Genomic DNA, 19,586 nt, shown 5'->3' with positions numbered 1-19,586 from the left:
AATTGCTCCATAAGATTCGCGGCCCAAAAGTCAAGCCTTTCATTTTTATCATCCAGCCATTATTTATTTTTTTTAATCCATGGCAAAATTGATCCATTGTTTCTTTGGTGACCTTTTAAGATTACAATAGCAATTGTGATTTTGACTCTTGATTATTGTGATTGGAGTGAACTGGATCATCCTGAGGGGTGTTTCGAATATTTTGGGGTTCTTACTGAGCGAGACAAAAGGGACAAAATATTAGAAACTGCTGCAGTGAACGTTGTGTTCGTTGGACAACTTTGCTTGATTGACTTTCTCAACCTTTAAAAAATGTTTTTTGATACGTTTCTTTTACCGCCATTCATTGATCAGTGATCCTCCAATAGCTTCCTCTAGTGGTGCACAAAAGAATCACTTGCTCAGTACTGTTTGGTTGTATTTAATGTTTACGTTTAACCAGCAGAATTTCATTTCACCTTAAAGAATTGCTTGTTTTTAAGCATTGGGTCAATATGATCTTATTTCACTTTCACGAGCATGCCAATTTAATTGAACTTGATTGCATTTCTTGTTTAATTTAAGAAAATTGCAACGTTTAGGTATAATTTACAGTTGAATTGAATCATTATGTAAGTGCAGTTATTTTCCAATATTTAAAATTCCAACTGCATAACGTTCCAGTGGCTTACAATAATAAAAAAATACCGTCTCATTTTTCTGAACCCTTGGCCCTACTGTGCTCCTGCAAGTGCTGTCAGTATTTTATTTTATTTATTTTTTTTAAGGGGTTACCTGGTGTCAAAAGTTCAAGATGGTTTAGAGCACATGCATGTCGTGAAACTTTCAAAACGATGATACACAGTTCAATGTTTCATTATAGAAAAAAAAAAGTTCTGTCAAGTGAGTGGAAGCAGAAAGGGGGGTACAAAAAAAGGGGAGGAGGACTGTGTGGAGTTGAAGGAGGGGAGGAGTCAAGCTGGGGTAGGAGCAGCTGGAGTTCTACACTTCGTCGTCTCTTCTCGAAAAAAAAAACGCGCACGAAACGCAACCACATCGCCAATGTGACGCGCGGCACGCACTCTTCTGCTTCTTCTTTCTTTTTTTTTTTGGCGCGTCCACACACTTTTGGTGGAAGATTGCGGTGGACGCTTGTTTGTCCGACGGCCCTCGAACGCAGCAAAGGCGCCCAAAGAAGAAGAAGACACGAAAGAAGAAGAAGAAAGATCGGAGGAAGAAGAAAGTGGAGAAAGTGGAGGAGGAGAAACAAATCTGGTCGCGCCGTTTGGGAGTTGTAGTGTGGAAAAGGGAGAAAGAAAAGAAGAAGAAGAAGGTGGGGAAGAAGACGAAGAGGTCCCGGGCTCCTCCAGAGGCGCATCTGCACCCCACCTGAAGAGGGAGGACTCCCCCCCCCCAAAAAAAGTGCCAGAAAGACACTCAAGTAAGTCTCGCGGATCTCACGCGCTTTAACGCACTTTCTCTCCTCTTTCTTCATTTCTTTTTCTTTCTTTCTTTTCCCTCATGAAGCTCAGGAAAGTTCCTCTCCGAGTTGAGTCGAGAGCGAAGTCATGCACGCTTTCAATGCAAAGTTTTCCAACGGAAAATAAGCCACTTTTAATTCATGTGTGTCGGGAAAACAACAAATAAATAAACGAGGAAATGCCTTGGAGCAGCGACAACTTTTTGGGCGCCTGTGTGAACGTGTATGCGTGCGTGTGTGTCTGCGTGCGTATCTATGAATGTAAGTGTGTGTGTGTGTATGTGGGGGGGGGGGGGGGTTATGTGTCTGTGTTTCTTATGGGGCCCGCGTGTATGATCATATTTCACTGTGTGTGTGTGTATGTGTGCGTTTCTGACTTGTTGAGACATTGAAGACACGCGCGCGCATGCACGCGCAAATGTATTTAATACGCCGATGATTATTGTTAGTAGTATTAAAAGCTGTTTTAGTCTGATCTGTGTGTGTGTGGGGGGCGGGGGGATGTTTTCTAGTATCCTGAAATAGTAAACAAGATCTCACAGACAATCATAACTGTTGTGATTGCAATTATTATCATACGTTGAGGTTGATTGCATTATTGCTGGCTCGTGTGTGTGTGTGTGTGTGTGTGTGTGTGTGTGTGTTGTGCTTCTGGCATTTTTAGACTGTTCACCCGAAGTACACAATATTTCTCAGACACTCGTCATTGTCATTATTGTTGTTGTAGTAAATTGGGCAATTCTTGTTATGAGCTGCGTCAGTATGTGTGTGTGTGCGCACGTGCGTGCGTGTGGCTTGTTTTTCAGGTACTCGCTCACACACGCAAATGTATATCTTACACTCTTATTATTATCGTTATTCAAAATGTTATTTTTGTTGTTAGTTGCAGTTAAAACGACGCAGACAAATGTGCATCTTTGCGTGTGTGTGTGTGTCTGTGAGAAAACATCACACAGTATACACACACACGTAGTGTATGTATCATACAGTATCTTCATGAGATGATTATTGTTAGTGGCCGTTAAAAGTCCTCCAATTGATAAATATTTAATTGATGCTTCTAAAATCAAGTCAATCGGTTTGTAGTCACTGAACAAAGTAGGATAAAAATGAATCGATAAAAGTCATTTTCACAGTTATTGCATACGGCCACCTAAAAAAAAAAAGCGGTTGTGTCAAGTCTTTTTTTATTTATTTTTATTTTTTTGCTTTCTGCTTGTCATCAAAATTGCAATCTTCCCAATTCCGAAATCAGAAATGTAAGATGCCAGCGTTGCACGGCTCACGTGTGTATTTATGCACAAGGGGGCAAGTTTATTTTCTTTTTTTTTTTAATGGGTGGTGGGGAGGGGGGGGTTCCACATGAAAAGCATCCACATGTGGAGATATTTTGTTTGAAAGTCGCGGCCAGCTGCTCCACATTTGATGTGCTTGCTGACTTCTCGGGTTTCCTCATGCGAGAGTCGTCGGCACCACACCACAATTCTCTTTTTTCACACCTGGGCCAATATATTAAAAAAAAACTAACTTTTGGACATCTATCTTCTCTGGAGACGATGACTTGCCCCTAAAGTTGCTAAAGTGCTTTTTAACCTTAAACATGCATTTAAATTGTATATAAACGGTATTTATTTGTGCTCCTTTAACAATTTTTTTTAAACTTCATCCTTTTTGATTGAGCAAGCAGCAGGTCGGCTTGACACGTCTCGAAAATATTTTGACAGTGACTGCAAATATTGCAAGATGTTATCAATACATCATTTTTATATTCGTGGTTTTATTTTTTTTCATTGGTGTTTTTTTTTTTAATCAGCCTCTTCATTTATTTTAACGCGTTGCCTTTAAAATTTCCTTTCCCAAGTGCCTCCAAAAAAATAACTTGACGGCATATCCTTTGTACTGTGCGCCCCCCTCAAAAATATGACAGCTAAAAATAAAAGAAACGATGAAAGTGGGGCAAAAGATAAATGTTGACTTGAGCCGTTTCATTTAAGGGTCGGGGGTCAAGGTGACAAACAGGTGCACCTTCCACCAAAAATAAATAAATAAAAAATCTTTGCGCCATTAGGACGGTGATGAATGTGTCGGCATTGAAGATGCAAATCTCCACTACCAGAATTCCCCCCCCCCCCCCCCCCCCGATACTTGAACACCGACATCATACCAATATTGCCGATAGCGTTTATCTCAACTTGAAAAGTCCAAATTATGCAGAGTTTGTGCTCGCCCCCTCCCCCTGTGCCCCGGTGCCCCCGCAGAATGGAGGCTGTCATGTTAATGCGAGGAGGTGACATTCTATTAGCTTCTTGAGCTATGGCCTCTCCTCACGCACACACATGGGAGCGAGCGAGTGCGTATCAGGCGAGGGGGCCCTAATGAGCCCTGTTGTGGTGCTAATGCTTGCCGTGTGTGTGAAGGAAGTTGACTTCCCTTTTGAGATAATTGCGGGCTCGTCGTGCCTTGTTTGTTGTTTGTCGGTATAATGCGGCCTGTGTACATTTAGCGCCCCGGGGGGTCGGGGGGGGGGGGGGGATGCTCCACAGGTGACGATCCATGATGGAGAGTGATTGCAAAAAAAAAAAAAAATAAACCCTCTCACATGCTTCAAACACATTGAAACGCGTGAAGACACTTCTGAAATATCATTTGGAGGAAAGGAAACAAAGACTCGTTTACACACTTCTCGCACACAAAATAAAAAGAGGTCAAGCGTGCTTGCTTCAAGCTGTTTCTTGGTCACTCCCAATTTACTGTAAAACTGTCCCATCAAAAAATAAAATAAAATAAAAATAAAATTAATTATTGTAAATGTAGACACCAAAATGTTGAATCAAACCAGATGACAACAAAAGTCCGCTAGCGAAATGCCAGCCCCCCCTAAAAAAAAAAAAAAAAAGAGGCCATGTTTTATTTATTTACCAGTAGAATTACTGCCAGAATTTTTGTATTGGTGCGTTGCATGTGGGCCCTTAAGGGGTGTGGCCTAGTGGAATCAGTGCCAGAGTCAGTCGCTCCTTATGAGTGTCTTTTTTTTTTGTAAGCCTAATAGTCTGATTTGCAACATCATTTTAACTTCAGGTCACAATATCAAAAAATACAGATATGATGCAAGCAAGTTAGGTTGTGGTTTGACCATTTCACGAACTGAGCGTGGCTCTCCTTGCCCACATGCGAGGGCATACCAGTACCTTCAACTCCCGAGTTGGGACCACTCCTTGGTCCCGCTAGCAGACTTCCTCTTGCTTTGATTTGTCTGCAGAAGAAGACGTAGTGGGTGAAAAGTGTCCAAAAGCGTGCGGACGCGTTTGCGTGCGAACGGGCGGGGGGGGGGGGGGTAAGCGGGGCTGCGTCCTCTCCTCCTTGGCCCGCTAATCCCCCAGCCGGCCGTCCCTTCAGGGCATGCCTCAGATCTGCTTCGGCGCGGACCGGCCCAGCTCCGACGGCCCATTTAATATGCTATGTGTTCCCCTCCCTCCAACCTCAAGCCATCATTGTCCCAGAGCGGGACCCCCGACCCCCCACCCCCAACCTCCACTTCAAGGAGCCGCTAAAGGCACCTTTCAAGCCGGGCGATGTCTTTGGATAAGACGCCTGCACGGCAGAGGCTGAAGATATGCCGTCATTGCGGACGTGTCCGCCGCGGTGAGAATATTCAGCGGGCGACACGCTTCTTCCGCCTGCTTTTTGCTCTAGGCGAGTTTTTGCTTAATAAGCCGCTAGCAGCCAGAGGAGAGAACGCTGACCTCCGCCAAGGCTCGAAACAATTTTCTTTTGGAGAGCAAAATGTAGTCATTGCTGTCAAGGAAGGGCATTTGTAAACTGTTAGCACTTGTTTGCGCCAAAACAATTTGCGGAGTTGTTTTTACTTTAATCCGAAATTTAAAATGATCAAAGTTTGTTGCAGTGATTTTTTTTTTAAACGGTATAGGTTCTTTCAGGCCCATTTATTTTTATTTTTTGCATTCGCAGTGTTTGTGCTTCCGTTTGTTGGCGACGCAAATGTTTTTTTTTTTGCGGCACCGCCGCAGCGTGCGGAAAACTGCCAGTTTGCAGAAAATGCAGTTCGTTTGCGCAGCTCTGGTCGTCTTTTCTCACGTCGTCGCGAAGACGCGGCAAAGCAAATCCCGTTAAAAAAAGTAGCGACGGCTGCCCTGGTGTGAAGTGTGGCGGCAAGAGGTGAAGTGTGTGCCTTCAAGAGGGGTGGGGTGGGGGCCGGGGGGGGGGGGTCCATTTGTCAAGTGCCTTGAATGCAAGATGGAGGTCTTGGGGGGGGGGGGGGTCGGCGGATTGTTTTTGCACATGTGGCCTTGGGTCGTCTTTGATGGGAGCTGTCTGTGAGGGAGTTTTTTTTTGGGGGGGGGGTAATCTCGATGAATATGTCAAGGAATAAACTAGTTTGGTAAAGTGTCATTTTTAAACGTACTGGATTATTCCTGCGTTGGCTGTGTGCCTTTAAGTGGCGGGGAAAAGTGAGTGACATATTTGTGAATGTGTGACAATAGACCAGATCTCCTTGCCCACACATGAGGGTATCGGAGTACCTTCATTGTTCCTTTTTTTTTTTTTTGGTTAGTTTTTTTTTTTACTCTCTTCACTACAGTTGTAATTTTGGAGGTCCACTGTATGGTTGAAAAAGAAACAAGGTCAACACAAGTGAACTGAACTCAGGCAGTGATTCTTTGCCGTTGTGGTTGTCGTACCGCGCTTGGACAAAGGAGGCTGAAAACATTTTTAACGGAATTCGCCATTGAAAGGTTTGCAGTGTTGTCTTTCGCCGCATTCCCGAGTGGAAGTGAATGCGGGGCCCCATTGTCGCGGATGTCGGGGGGTTTAATACCTGAAGGAGCCCCCGCCAGCCAGCCAGCACCCCCCCCCCCCGACGTTCATTTCCGCACAGGTCGGAGAGGGTTCTTGCTCTCGTATCTTGTGAAGAATGCTGACGCAGGCGAGCGGGCGGGCGGCTTCAACCGTGCCTCGTCGTCCCCAACTCGAAGTAACAAAAGACGAACTCAACTATCGCGGCAAACTTGTGCCCTCAGCTCCCTGCACGCCGCCCCCCCTCTCTCACCCACCCTTGACAGCACTCTATTTGAAGACTAATCGTTTTTCTCATGCAAAGCATGCTGTTTTAAGGTTGTGAGGGGTGGGGGGGGGGTCGGCGTTGGGGAAGGGCGGTTGTGTTTTAACAATACTCCACGGGGAGTGAGGAACTGGATTTTGGGGATGGTGCTGTGTGGGTAAGGGGGGTGCAAGGGTGTGGGGGGGGGGCGTAATACCTCTCTGCTTTGCTCTGCAGACAAAGCCCAGTTCCTTTCGGGGCTGTGTGAGAGGGAACAGGGGGGTGGAGGTCTTGGCGATGTGTAGGGGGTGGGGGCATCCTTGAAAGAGAGGGAGACATTTTTAATGACAGTTTGTCATCGTGCCGCCCTGAACTTTACGGCAAAATCGTGGGGTGGGGGGTAATCATGCTGACAGGCAAAAATGTACGAAGAAACGGGAACCGGAACCAAAAGATGGTCTCCAGTCGATGTAAAATCAAGGTGGACGGGGGGGGGGGGGTGCGCCTTCTTTGTTGCGATGTCGAAGGGGGTGCATGGCTTAAAAAGTTTGGGAAAAACTTTCATTCTTTAGCAGTTTATACTTATTGAGTCATCCTTCAGTCCATGTGTGTGAGGCTGTGCACTGGGTGTGGGGTGGGGGGGTGCGCCGTTTTTGGTGCGATGTTGAAGAGAGAGAATGTGTTGTTGACTCGATGTTCAGTCCACACAGAGCAGGCGGTGCAGAAACTTGATGTTTACCTCAGTTCACGTGTATGAGAGTGTGCGCAAGGAATAGGGGGTGCACCGTCTCTGTCAGGATGTTAGAGGTTGCCTGGATTAAAAAGTTTGGGAAAGACACTCTAATTCTTTGTTAATCTTATGTTCCATCAATTCCTATCCATCAGGGTGCGTACCGAGGGGTGGGTGGGGGGGTGCCATCTTTGTTGAGGGTGTCGATGGGGTGTGTGGCCGAAAAAAAAAAAACGGAGAACGAATGAATCTTACACACTTGACACACATTTTGTTGACATTGTAGTCGCTGTGGTCATTACAGTAACTCATGCTGACATGTTGAAGGGGGTGCACCGATTGTGTCAACGTTTTGTTTAGTTGACTTTAGGTCCAATTAAGGGCATAAATGTTCGAGGGGGTGCTCTAACTCTGCAGAGATGTCGAAGAGGGTGTGCGGTTTGAAGAGGTCGGGAATGACTGACTTACTTGCATCGTCATTTTAGTTGCCTGCAGTGTGGAGGAGGTGTAGACAGGAGAGGGGGTGCGCCACATTGGCTGGGATGCTGAAAGGGCTGCATAAGTTTTAAAAGTACAGGAAATACTAGTATACACATTTATTGCTTTTGTCAGTATGCTGACATCAGTTCAGGTGTATGAGGGGGTGCGCAGTAAGAGGGTGCCACCTTTTTGGAAGGATGTCTTATTCATGACATAAGCCAAAGAATTCATTATATTCCCGCTCTCACTTTATGAGGATGTTGTAAAAAAAAAAAAAGCTTCCGAGGCGACCAAGGCTTTCATTTGTCAAAGGTGGCTGACTCCCTCCGATCCCCACGCACCCCCGGCACACACCTGATTCCTCAACTTTTCTCCCGCATGTGCGCCCAGTCATTGTCTGGACTCGGGCAGGACATTAGTCAGAGCGGCCTCTGGGAGTCCTGACTGAGACCCCGAGGAGCCAGGTTGGGGTGGGGGTGGGCGAGAGGTGCGTGGTCTGTATGTTGCGGGTCAAATTCACCCCCCCCCCCCCCCCACCGGTAAATTAAAAGTGGGAAATGTGTAATGCAAAATGAGCGTGTGGGAGAAGGACCACTAAGGGAAGGTGTGCCGGAGGGGTGGGGGTGTATTAGTGAGTTGAGTGGAGTGTGTAGCTGCACCTCAGGGCTCAGCAGTGTGTAAGCCCCTCACTAGCACCCCCCCCAAAGCTGCTTTCACAAAGAGATTTACAAGACAGCTCTCCGGTGTGTTCGGCTGCCCTGCATGATAAGTGGATGACTTGCAGCCAGTGTGTGTGTGTGTGTGTGTGTGTGTGTGTGTTCACAAAAATTGACCTTTCTTGTTTTTTTTTTTTCTTGCATGTGTGTGTGTGTGTGTGTGTGTGTGTGAAGGCACGGCACACCTTGACAAGGCATCCTGTTAGCTTTTAGAATTATTTATAAAGCCTTTGTGTGTGTGGCACCTCTAAGTCTCTGTCTCCTCCCATTACTAGATACGACTCTACCTGTGCACCCCCTTATTTTTTTTTGGGGGTGGGGGGGCGTCACCAAAAGGACCCCCAGAATGCTTGGTAGGACCAGGTGGGAAAGACTGACTTACGTGCTTGAGCATTTCATTCAAGTTTTATTCCTTTCACACTTGTGAGAGAGAGAACACTGGACGGGGGTGCGCCATCTGGTTATCGAAGGGGGTGCGTGTCTTAAATTTGGCAAATTGCGGATTAGAACAGATTGCAGATTTAAAACCGGTATATTTTCCAAATGTGGCGTTTTTCATCCCGATGCTAACGTGTAGCCACCGAGCATTGTGAGCCAAACCAGGAAGTGACGAGGTTTGCCATGCCTTGTGATTGGCTGCAACGGCCTCGTGATTTGCGGTTATCGTCGTCACCTGTCGCTTCGGCGCGCACATGCCAGCCCCTAAATGACCTTAATGCGGAACCAAACTTGTTTTTGGAGCCTTCCATGTTGCCTCATTCACACTTGGCGCGGCATTTTGTCATCCCCCAAAGGGAATGAAAGAAGGCCCCGAGAAGTCCGCCCGGACCCGCTGCATATGGCGCGCATTACAGGCTAATCTACTGCCGCTTCCCCTTTGGCTTTCCTCGCCCTCGCCGCACGCACCGAGTCAGCTTTCTGCGTGTTTGCTGAGGTTTATGTTAATATCACCTTTATTGAAACAAGCTGCCGTGTGATTAGAGACCCGCATGCGACGTTGCAACAGCTCTGTCATCCCTCTGGCGTTTGAGGGGGTTGTGGTGATGTTTGGGGGGTGGGGGGGGAGAATCAATGCAAACCAGCTAACGCGGGCTAATAAGCCATTAGCGCTGCCATTGTTGGGGCCATTTCCATACGAGGACCTGCAGGGCTTGCAAAGCCACGGCGTTATGTCTGCGAGCGACGGCTGATTGCGTGGGTGAGCGATGAGGCCGTTGTTGTCGGGGTGTAAGGCCGGCCGTGCTTATTATCCCGCGCTGAGCGTCGAATTAAGCCACACATCTTCATTAAGACAACTTCATCCTCCTCTTCTCTGACGTGAGGTTCAGGATGTCCGACATGCTGCCAAAATATGCACCTCCGCGCAGCCAAAGGAAATGGAAAAAAATGTGGGTGTCGCAACACTAACGTCCCTCTTGAGTGAAAAGTGTGGGTGTTCAACCCTTTCACTGCAACAAGCAAGGGTGCTGAAACACGCTAATCCAGCTGGGAAAAAAAGTGTGGGTGTTGAACCTTTTCACCAGAAGTGAGGCAAATGGGTGTTGAGACACCCGCACTTTTCATTGCCTAGTGGATGTTTGGACTTTTTCTCTTGTTCTCTTTGCGTCGCCATTGTGTGGCTCGTGGCTTCCCCAGTACACCGCTGAGACTTTTTGATGGCTTTCCCATCAGTGTGCATGCATATGTGTGTGTGTGTGTGTGTGTGTGTTCAGGTGGGGCGCATCAAATCCCCCTGAGACCCCCAGTGTGTGTGTTTGTCTGTGTGTGCGTGCGTCCGCTCCACAAGGCAGCGCGGAGACGAGAGAAGGCCCATATGAAAGTAGAGGGAAGGCGTCGTCTCCAAAGTCGGCGGGACTGCATCATGAGAGCCGCGCCGGGCTTTTGATGTGCACGCACCTCCGCTGCCGTCGCTTCCGAGCCGCCGGAGGAGTCGCGCGCACACGGGCGGGCACACGCGCTGCGGCTCTCGCAGGATTTGCTTGCACCCCGCGTGTACAAATACACATACACGCTTGCGTACACATCATTGGAAAGACACTTAAAGCAGCAACTAACTTCGGGAGTAACTTGAGGTAACTTATGGGAAAAAAAAATCGAAGGCAACTTAAGTGTAAGGTAATATTACGTAAGCAGTGACTTATTCTGTTTCTATTTAAGGATTAAGTCTTCTCAATAATTTTTTTGTGGGTAAGTTGTGGAGTATCTTGAGGCAACGTTAAGCCAAGCTAGCACGCGGTGTGCCGCTTCTTGCCAGGCAGGAATGTCGGTGCCGTCTCGGACCAGATGAAGTGAACGTGCCGCCGGAGCCGAGTCATCGCTCTCAGCACGCTCGGAATGCGAAACCCGCCGTTTACCCCCTGAAAAGTTTCCCATCCGTGCAGGAAGTGCAACATTAAGCCCCATACTGGCCAACCCCCCCCCCCCCCCTTTCTCCGGCACATTCCTTTACATCTCGACGGCTTGCCTTCTCGACCGTCTGCACGCGTTTGACTGAGACTTGATCACGCTGTAGCACGACAGCGAGGCTTGGACTCCGCGACTTCATCTGGTCCAATTTGAAAGGCATTAATGCGCTTGAAACGGCGCCGGCCGGGGGCAGCGCGGGAATTAATAAGAGCCAATAAAGCTGGTCGCTGGGGCATCCGGTCCAGTCTTTAAGTCAACATTATGACTTCTTGCTCTGTGTGGGGGTGTGGGGTGGGGTGCTTGATTAATCGCAAAGGCGCTGGGGAAGAGCTCATTTCTCACTTAGCCTTCCTGATGGGGCGAGCTAATAGGCCCTCGACTGATTGTCTGCCGCTGTGATTATTGCGCATTATCGCAGCCCCCCCCCCCCCCCCCCCATGGCACTTGTTGTCGAGGCCCTCAGCCTCGGAGATGCTCGCTCGACGTCGCCATTAATCACGCCGCCGCCTCCACGCGAGTGCAAGTTTGACGAGAGTAACTTCAAGGCTTACTTCAGAGTAAATGAGCGCGTCGAAGCATTACTTGAAGGAGTAACTTGGCGGAGTTACTGAAAGCAACTACGTGAGTAACGAGTAACTGAATGCAATTTAGGAAGTTTCTTAAGGAAATGTAAAATGTAACTGAAAGCAGTACAGTAGAATGACACAGTTTGAAATGAATGGAAAAATAAATCATCTATCTTCATAAAAAAGTTGAATTACTCTATAATTGATATTGTTGTCAGTAGCAGTGCTTTAAAGCTGCCAATTTAAAAGCAACGGGGGGGAAAAAAATGGTCGCCGGTCCGTGACACAAAAAAGTTTTGGAACCACTGATTAATGTCATTCAGAATTAATTTAAGGCAATTTAAGTTGCACCTTATGGCAACTCAATACATAAATAACGGCATCTTAAGGAGTATTCAAAGGCAACTTCGGGATTGATAAATAAAAACAAAATAACACTTTTGACAGTGTGTTCTGGGGCTGCTGGAACGGATTAATGGCATTTCCATTCATTTCAATGGGAAGGAATGATTTTAGAAATGATTGTCGAGTTAGTCGAACATTTTATCGCAATTTTTGACTTAAGTTCCCTTTTTAAGGTTGCAATTGGACTCAAGCAAGCCACAAATTGCCAGCGAAAACTTTCCCGAGGACCTTCATCGCGTTTTTCACAAGCGGTAATCTGCATTTCGCACCACTGCAGCGCTGAATAAGCGATTCTGCAGCCCATCAGGAAAGTGTCGCATCAAAGGCGACCGGTCCAAAATATATAAATAATACTTTAATACGCTTTGTTGGCGGAGTTGCGACGACACGAGCAATGCTGTCATTGTGGGGCGCTGGCTTTATTCGGGCCTTATCTGCCGCGTAGCCGGCGCGGCAAAAAAAAAAAAAGAAGAGGCATCGTGTAAGCGTTGCGATTACATCGTGCGGGTTTGTTCCGCAGGAATGCAAGATGCGCTCAGGTCCCCAGGCTGCATTGTGCTGCGAGTGGAGAGGTCGCCGGCTCGCGGGGATAATCCTATTAGCGCCGCTCGAAGCCACTGTTTGTCCTTGACGCAAAATATCACCACCGAGTGGTTGGCGTCCGCTCGTGCTCGCTGCGCTTTGGATAGGCCACGCTAACAAACACATCAAACAAGCCCACAAATTGCTCGTACCGACTTCTTCTATTTATTTATGTATTTATTTAACTGTCGTGCTTTCATTTTAAACTGCGCAGACAATGAGTAATTCTGTGCGATTCTGCTTGAAAAATGCAAAATTACTTTTCAGCATTAAGAAAAAAAAGTACTTTCATTCATTTAGGTTATAAATTCACTCACTTTCATCTTGAAAATGTGCATTATGCTGCGAATGTTTTTCTTTGGGACATTGCAACTTTGTACCTCCAAAACGATTTCATTAAAAACAAAAACAAAAAAAAAAAACACACAATCCAAAATTCCTGGGGCACAATTTTGCTTGCCCCCATTTTAAAATGGTTGCGTACAAATCAGGCTCACTGTGCTGTTTCCTTTTCAAGTAAATCTGACAGAAGCATGTAAATGAGCTACAGTCCCGTTTGTGCAATTCCTGCTAAATGGCCCTTCCTTGAGGGGCCGGTCCCCCCATGTCAGACCGGGTGCCATCTGGGCACCACCTGAACGATCACAATTTCTCACTTTTTTGGGGTGGGGGCGTGGAAAAAACAGTGAGTGAACATTGTGAGAATAAACATCCCCCCCCCCCCCCCCAATACATAAGGTTTTGGAGGGACCCTCATGCGTCTGGCTAACACCTTATCCAATGCAAACACTTGCACGGCGTTTCTGTTTTATTGCGAGATTGGGTTAATCTTGCTGCGGGCTTTAGGCACCGCTACCCCCGCCGCTCCCCACCCGTCTTCCTCACCCCTATTACCCCACCCCCCGCCCCTGGAGTGTTTTTAGTTGTTCCAGCTGTGCAGTAGAACCTTTATGTTGTTGGCATAGCTGTGAAATTTGCAAAAACCCACATGGGAAAACATGCGCAGGCATGCAGGGGCACCCATACTGCTCCCAGTCCCCATTCATTTTCTACCCCCCCCCCTTTTTTTTTTATCCCACTTTCCCTGGCAATCTGGCCCAATCGTCTCCATCGCTTCCCTCCCCTCCGACTTGCGGCGTGGCTGCACTCGTGATAAGGCGCAGATAGCAGATCTCGGTGGTCGCTGATGTAATGATGATGAATGCCGTGCCGCTGCCAGCCATCCCCCCCGCCCCCCCCCCCCCCAAAAACCCTTCAAGGAGGATGCCGGGAACCCCGACACTGAACAGTCATACTAATGAAATGAACACAAATACAGCAGCTCATGTGTGAGGAGCAGGAGGTGCGCCAAATTCAAGCCCCCCGTCCTCCCCCATGCAAGTGTCTGATTGTGTGTGCAAAACACCGAAAAGAATGAAAATAAATTCAGGGGAAAAAAAATTAGATTTGCACAATTTGCATAATTTTGAAGTACGTCCAAAATTGTTTCAAACTAACTTTTCTCCAAAAATGACATTTTTTTCCAGGAAATTCCCACTTTTTTGTTAGTTTTCTTTTTTTTTTTTTTTTGGTAAAGAAGTTTGTTTTGAAAACAAACAAACAAAAAAATAAAACCAGGCAAGCGTTTATTTTTGCTCTTCACTTTGATGTGTTCAAATTGACATTCAGCTCGCCGTCTTTTGTGCGGCGGGCGTATAATTTATGTTAAATTGATTTGCTTAATGTGCTTAAAAAATAAGGATGCATTTTTTTTTTTTTTTGGGGTGCGAATTGCAGCATTCTAAACCTGTTAAATGGCCTCGCTCTCTGCATTGAGGGATTACAGCACAAAATGAAGATGTGCTTCCTCCCCCCCAAAGAAAAAAAGATGAGATGAGGAACCAAGTTTATGGAGAAGACCACATCTGCGTCTAAAGGGCGTGGCGCGCAGGTCAGCGGGATTAGGGGTGAAAAGTTATGGCATTTAATTGCCACTCAGTAGCTGCGGGGACACAAAAAGCCGGTCAGACACGGTCCACTGGGCCGGACTTGGGAATGTTCGCCAGTGGAATGGCCCTCGCTGCCCCACCCCCCCTACACACAGCAAACTTGACCCCGCTATCCACTTCATCTCCTTGCAGTGGAGCGCACCTGGAGGGCGTTGCCTGTACTATGCACCATTTTTTTTTTTTTTTAAGCGTCATGCTCCTTTGCAAGTGTGATGAAAATTCAACATGAGGATCATCAAACTGCAGGCGGAGTAGAAATGCAGCTCAGACACTTTATTAGGCACACTTGCACAACCTGAGAAGTGCTGCCCAGAATTCAAAGCCTAATAAGATATCCCCCCCGCCCCCCCCATAGCTGACTTTTTGTAAAAAATCCATTGTTTGTCTAGATAAACTATTCCGTCATTCAACTATGTTGTACGCGGATACAACCCCGAGCAACATGATCATTAACTTCGCCTTAAACAAGCCAGAAGATGTAACGTCTGATCACATGACAGGTTCTTTTCTACCCCACCCCCCCAAAAAAAAGAAAATAAGGGCAACCGTTTCACTTTCACATGCAGATCAAAATGGGTCCCGCAGATAAATCCTGACGTGCGCGTTTGCAAAAGGTAGCCGCTTCTGTGCAATTTCCAACCACTTGTAATCAATTATTTCACAGCACATTTTTTATTTACTTGCTGTTTTTTTTTTTTTTTAGTTTGGAGGAATAACAAAACAATACTTATCCTTATTTTGTCTTTGTTTTTTTTTTGTTTTTTTAAATAACTGTAATTTCGTGGTGGTAAACCTGTGGCCCGCGGGCTGTTTACTGAATCAAAACATGCTGGCAAAATTTATTTAGCTGCGGTCCGGGTCATGTGGGAGCCATTAGACGACGAGCTTTGTTTGATTCTGTGTTGATTGGCCGAGAAGTAATTGTATGTGTGTTTTTGTTTTTTTTCTGTGGCGATCTGGCAATTGCTTACAGATGCTGCCTGCTGCTACGGGTCAGCATAGTAGACATGCATGGAAAGAAAAAAAAAGAGTAAAACAAACAAAGTGCGCAGTGTTTGTCTGACGTTTAGCCTTCGCTACTTCCTCCGTAAGGCGCCCCCGTTCCCTCACCTCCCCCCCAAACAAAACACTCCCCACCCCCTAGTGTGCTTGTAATAAAGCTAGCATGTTTACAGAATGCATGCCAATTAAATGTCTCTGTTGGCTAATTAGACAGTCTGTATGTTAGACAGGCTAAAGTTTTCCATGGTGTCTCAGCAGTTAGCTGGCATGGTAGCTAGCTAGTTCCAGACAAAGCTAATTATAAGCTAGTTAGCTAGTTAGTTGGGTGTGAAGTTACATTTCGATTGTGTGGTAGGTAGCGAACACAAAATGGGAGGCAGGACGTTATGTACTAAGTCAGGGGCCACTAACTATAGCTAATGATAGCTACTTCTCGGGTCCTGATTAACGCAAAAGGCTTCTGAAATAAGTTTGCTCATATTTTAATAATGTATTGTACTGTCTTCATTCATGCAATGATTTAGGAAATGGATAACATAAATAGAAAACACTGTGTATATATTTTTTTTCATTTTAAATCTCGACCAGTGAACAAAATGGCAGCCCATGTCATCATCCATGAGCTAGCAAGTAGCCTTAGCCTGCGCATGTTTAATTGTAATTAGCCAGCATTAATGCAAGTCAGGCTAAACATTTCCACGACCGATGGCTCCTGAAGTGCTGATCTGCCCTGTATTTATTGGCGTGTCACTGTGGTGTTGTGCTGTTGTCTGGCTAATAATCATAGACCTGCATGACCTAGATGGTGTTGTGTTTGTCCATGGCCTCTGAGGTGCTGAACTGCCAGACGGCACACTGCACCGCTCTCTTCTAAACCCACAGACGGCATTAACTTCAACCACCTTTTATTCTTTGAAAGAAAAATTGCCCGGCACCATGATATTCCCAGCAGGACCTTCAAACAATCCTTGTTTTTCCAGGATTGCTTTTTTTTCCTTTCTTTTTTTTTTTTTTTTTTTTAACTTGTTCTCCCGTATATACCCTTAAGGTTTCTCCTCACTGCCTAACACGAGCATGACTATCTGCACTCGCTTTTACTTTGTTTGTCAGATCCCAGATCTCGTCTTGTTGTGATTGTGGCTTGTTTTTTTTTCTTGGCAGGAAGTCAGAAGTTTAAGGTGACATACTTCTAAATAACTTTAGATTTTAGATAGCAAGAAAGGAACAAAGCTGAGGGGCCCTATATGCGGCATTATGGATTTTCCTTGATACTATTTTATGTTTGGATTCTCATGTATGACTTGGATTCAGCTAGTTAGCTAGTTTGTTAACGTAGCTAGATGCTGCAACTGATTAAGTAATTTAGAAGTGTCAGCCGAGCGGAAAAGTAAAAGACTGGAGGTTATAAACGTATCAGTCATTTAATTAGTTTGTTGGCCACCAACCTAGCTTGGTTGCGAGATCATATAGAAGTGGCGGCCGGCCGAGTGGCCCCCAGGAGTCCGGCTTGAGCTTCCAGGGGCACAGATTTGAATTCACTCATTTCGTTTTATTTTTCAGTGTTAGTCACTATGCCGTGAATACTACAGAACCTGGATGTAGCCTGCCAACTCTAAAGTGGACAGTCAATATGACACACTGCATTTTTCATGACTTTTGTTCTCTGCACAATTGCGAAAGCTTACACTTGCTTCTTGTGCTGTTGTCCTGAGTTCGAAACTTAAAAGATTGTGTTTAAATCTTCTTGTCCTCGCCTCCCCCTCAGTTATCCCGTCTCCATGCGGTGCTGAGGAATGAGCATTCACCATGGAAACCCAATCCCAGGCCAACTCCGCAGCTGAGAAGAAGAAGAGGGTGGAGACCATCGTGGCGACCAAGGGCTCGTCGGCACGCAATGACATCAGCGAGAAGGCGGTGGCCTCCAGCACCACTTCCAACGGTACGACACACACTCCGTGGCATGTCAACATCACCTGACTATGCAACTGACCCCAAGACTTTGGTCTGTATTGCAAAAGCCTTCATGAAAACCCCCCCAACAAAATCAGCTTTTACAAATTTCTCCCTGATTTCATTTCAGGATTTTTATAAGCGAAGTAGCATCTTGCTGACTTTTTTAAATTTTATTTTGGTGTCAGAGAAAAACCCCGTCATGGCTACATACAGTAAGCTAATCACTCATCACATTTAAGTGCAGATGTCCATGACCCGTTGCTTGTTTTTCTAACCGCGATGATATCATTTCTGAGCAACTCCCAAAAGCTGTATTTAAACATGTGACTGTTTGCTTTACTCCATTTTCCCCATGCTTTGCTGTGAGTCACTCTGTATGTAACGCTGTTGCTAAACTTGTTTACATAGCACTGCCCTTAATTTATGCCCTTATGAATGCCGCGTAGCTTGCAGCTCGTTAGCCTATAGTCATTCGCTTTTCATTCAGATGCAAGAATGAGGTATCTATCTGTCTAGCTAGCTAGCTAGCTTTCTAGCTGTCTAGCTGGCTAGATAGATAGATAAGCAGTCAAGTCTATAGACACAACAATACTGGAGTTGGGATCACCGTTCCCCACGCTTAAGCCGCAGCTGCGCTCATTAGTAGCGGGAGGATTTTAGACTGGTTTTGGGTGTGAGGTGGTGGATGGCCCAAGAGGAGGCTTCTGTCAAACAGGATAATCCCAAGTGTCCAGTGTATAGGGTAAATCTGCGGAGGCGACTTTCTCCCTCACAGGAAGTGGGTAACGTAACACTGAACATCCCCGAGCATCCTGGGAAAAGCCATTGCCAGATGGCCGATGAAGTTTTATTAATTAAGGAGCCCGCTGAATGGGGGTGGCTGTGGAAAAAGCAGGGTTATAATTTGACTCCATAATTGGGGATTTTCCTTGCTGATGTAATGACTGTTGGTAAAACTGCAGGGAGTCACGGCAAGATTCTCTGATGGGAGCAAGATTAGTCAGACCACGGTTCTTGATGTTTTTGCACCTATTCTATCTTTAAGTCTCCTTTATACTCCCTGTTTTTTTTTTTGCTGTTCTGTGTGAAAGGTCCAGTTTCTGAATATTGCGAGAAAGGTGGTCCACGACCAACTTCTGAGGTAGTGTTGGAGATGGCGCGATGTCTGTGTGACACCGAACAGCTGAAACCGCTGTAAATTTTAAAACACAAGACTTACTTCTGATAGCACGTTGCTGTGTAAGAGAGTACACAGAGGTGGAAATATCCCGCCAGATCCACCAGTCCACCAATCCCGATTCGGCGTCCCATAATCGTAAGGCCACTAACATTCTTTGGACGGTTATAATTACTCCAAATTGCCCTCTGCCAGAACTCATAACCTCTTATCGGATGTAACACTACACCAAACTTTAACCCCCACCGCCTGCATCCCCCCTTCCAAACAAAAAGGTAATTGTGAGCAGCTGCCGAGCAGCCTCTTTGGCGGGTTCCCCTGATTGGAAGAAGCCCCTGATCCCCAAGAAACCCCTTTGGCCTCAAGATCCCAATGATAGTTGAATAGTTTTAAGTCTGTTCCTTCCCCCCCCTGTTGGAAGTTTTATTCTGGCGCCAAGTTGTCGTTATCGGCACGGCGTTGTGACGTGGTTGGCTACTAAAACGTGGATTCATCCTGCGTGGCCCTCATGCAACACGTCGGCTACCCCACTTCCTCAATCCCCTTTTTTCTTGCCTGACAACTCAAAAGAGCCAACGGCGCCGCGACAATGCCATGATTGGGAGGGGGGGTTCAGGGGAGGTCCCCCACATCCCACCCCCATCCCTTACTCTCATCATTCAGCGGGCAGGTGGACCACAAAGTCCTCTGATTCTTTTGTTGGGGGGGGGGTATCATTGCCATTGGTGGTGCGGTTTTACAAAATGGGGTATTTAGGGGAAAGGTGTGGAATTGGAGTTGAGTTGGGAAGGTTGTGGGGTGGGAGCACAAGAGGCTTCCGAAAGATGTAAAAGTTGCGTAATTGACGACCGGCTTTTCAGCAGTTCAAGTCAGGACAACAAAGAGTTGGGCCAGAGAATTATCGGCGCAAAAGGAAGGCTTTCAAGAAGAAAGGGAAGAAAATCTGACAGGTGAAGAGGGTGGAAGGGCGGCGGGATGGAGCGGTTGAGGGGTCACCGTCTTTTTAGGCAGCCATTTAAATGATCAACAGTAAATCGAGGGGGTGGTGAGGATAGCGGGGGGG

At 46.4% G+C, this 19,586-nt stretch overlaps 1 protein-coding gene across 1 annotated transcript in view; it reads left to right on the top strand.

Annotated features, from left to right (window-relative positions):
* Positions 1 to 975: 975 nt before the first annotated feature.
* Positions 976 to 19,586, top strand: part of gli3 (GLI family zinc finger 3) — a 75,681-nt gene continuing 57,070 nt past the window's right edge. Inside the window, exons 1-2 of the mRNA XM_086102496.1 lie at positions 976 to 1,420; positions 17,159 to 17,332. Coding sequence (XP_085958622.1) covers positions 17,200 to 17,332 — 133 coding nt within the window. The 5' untranslated portion in view covers positions 976 to 1,420; positions 17,159 to 17,199. The remainder of the gene's footprint in view (positions 1,421 to 17,158; positions 17,333 to 19,586) is intronic.

This window comes from Hippocampus guttulatus, chromosome 21, assembly GCF_054856545.1.
Source record: "Hippocampus guttulatus isolate MCC_2025c chromosome 21, RoL_Hgut_1.0, whole genome shotgun sequence".
NCBI lineage: Eukaryota > Metazoa > Chordata > Actinopteri > Syngnathiformes > Syngnathidae > Hippocampus > Hippocampus guttulatus.
Note: the sequence above shows the minus strand (reverse complement) of the source record. Positions and strands in the feature narration are given on the sequence as shown.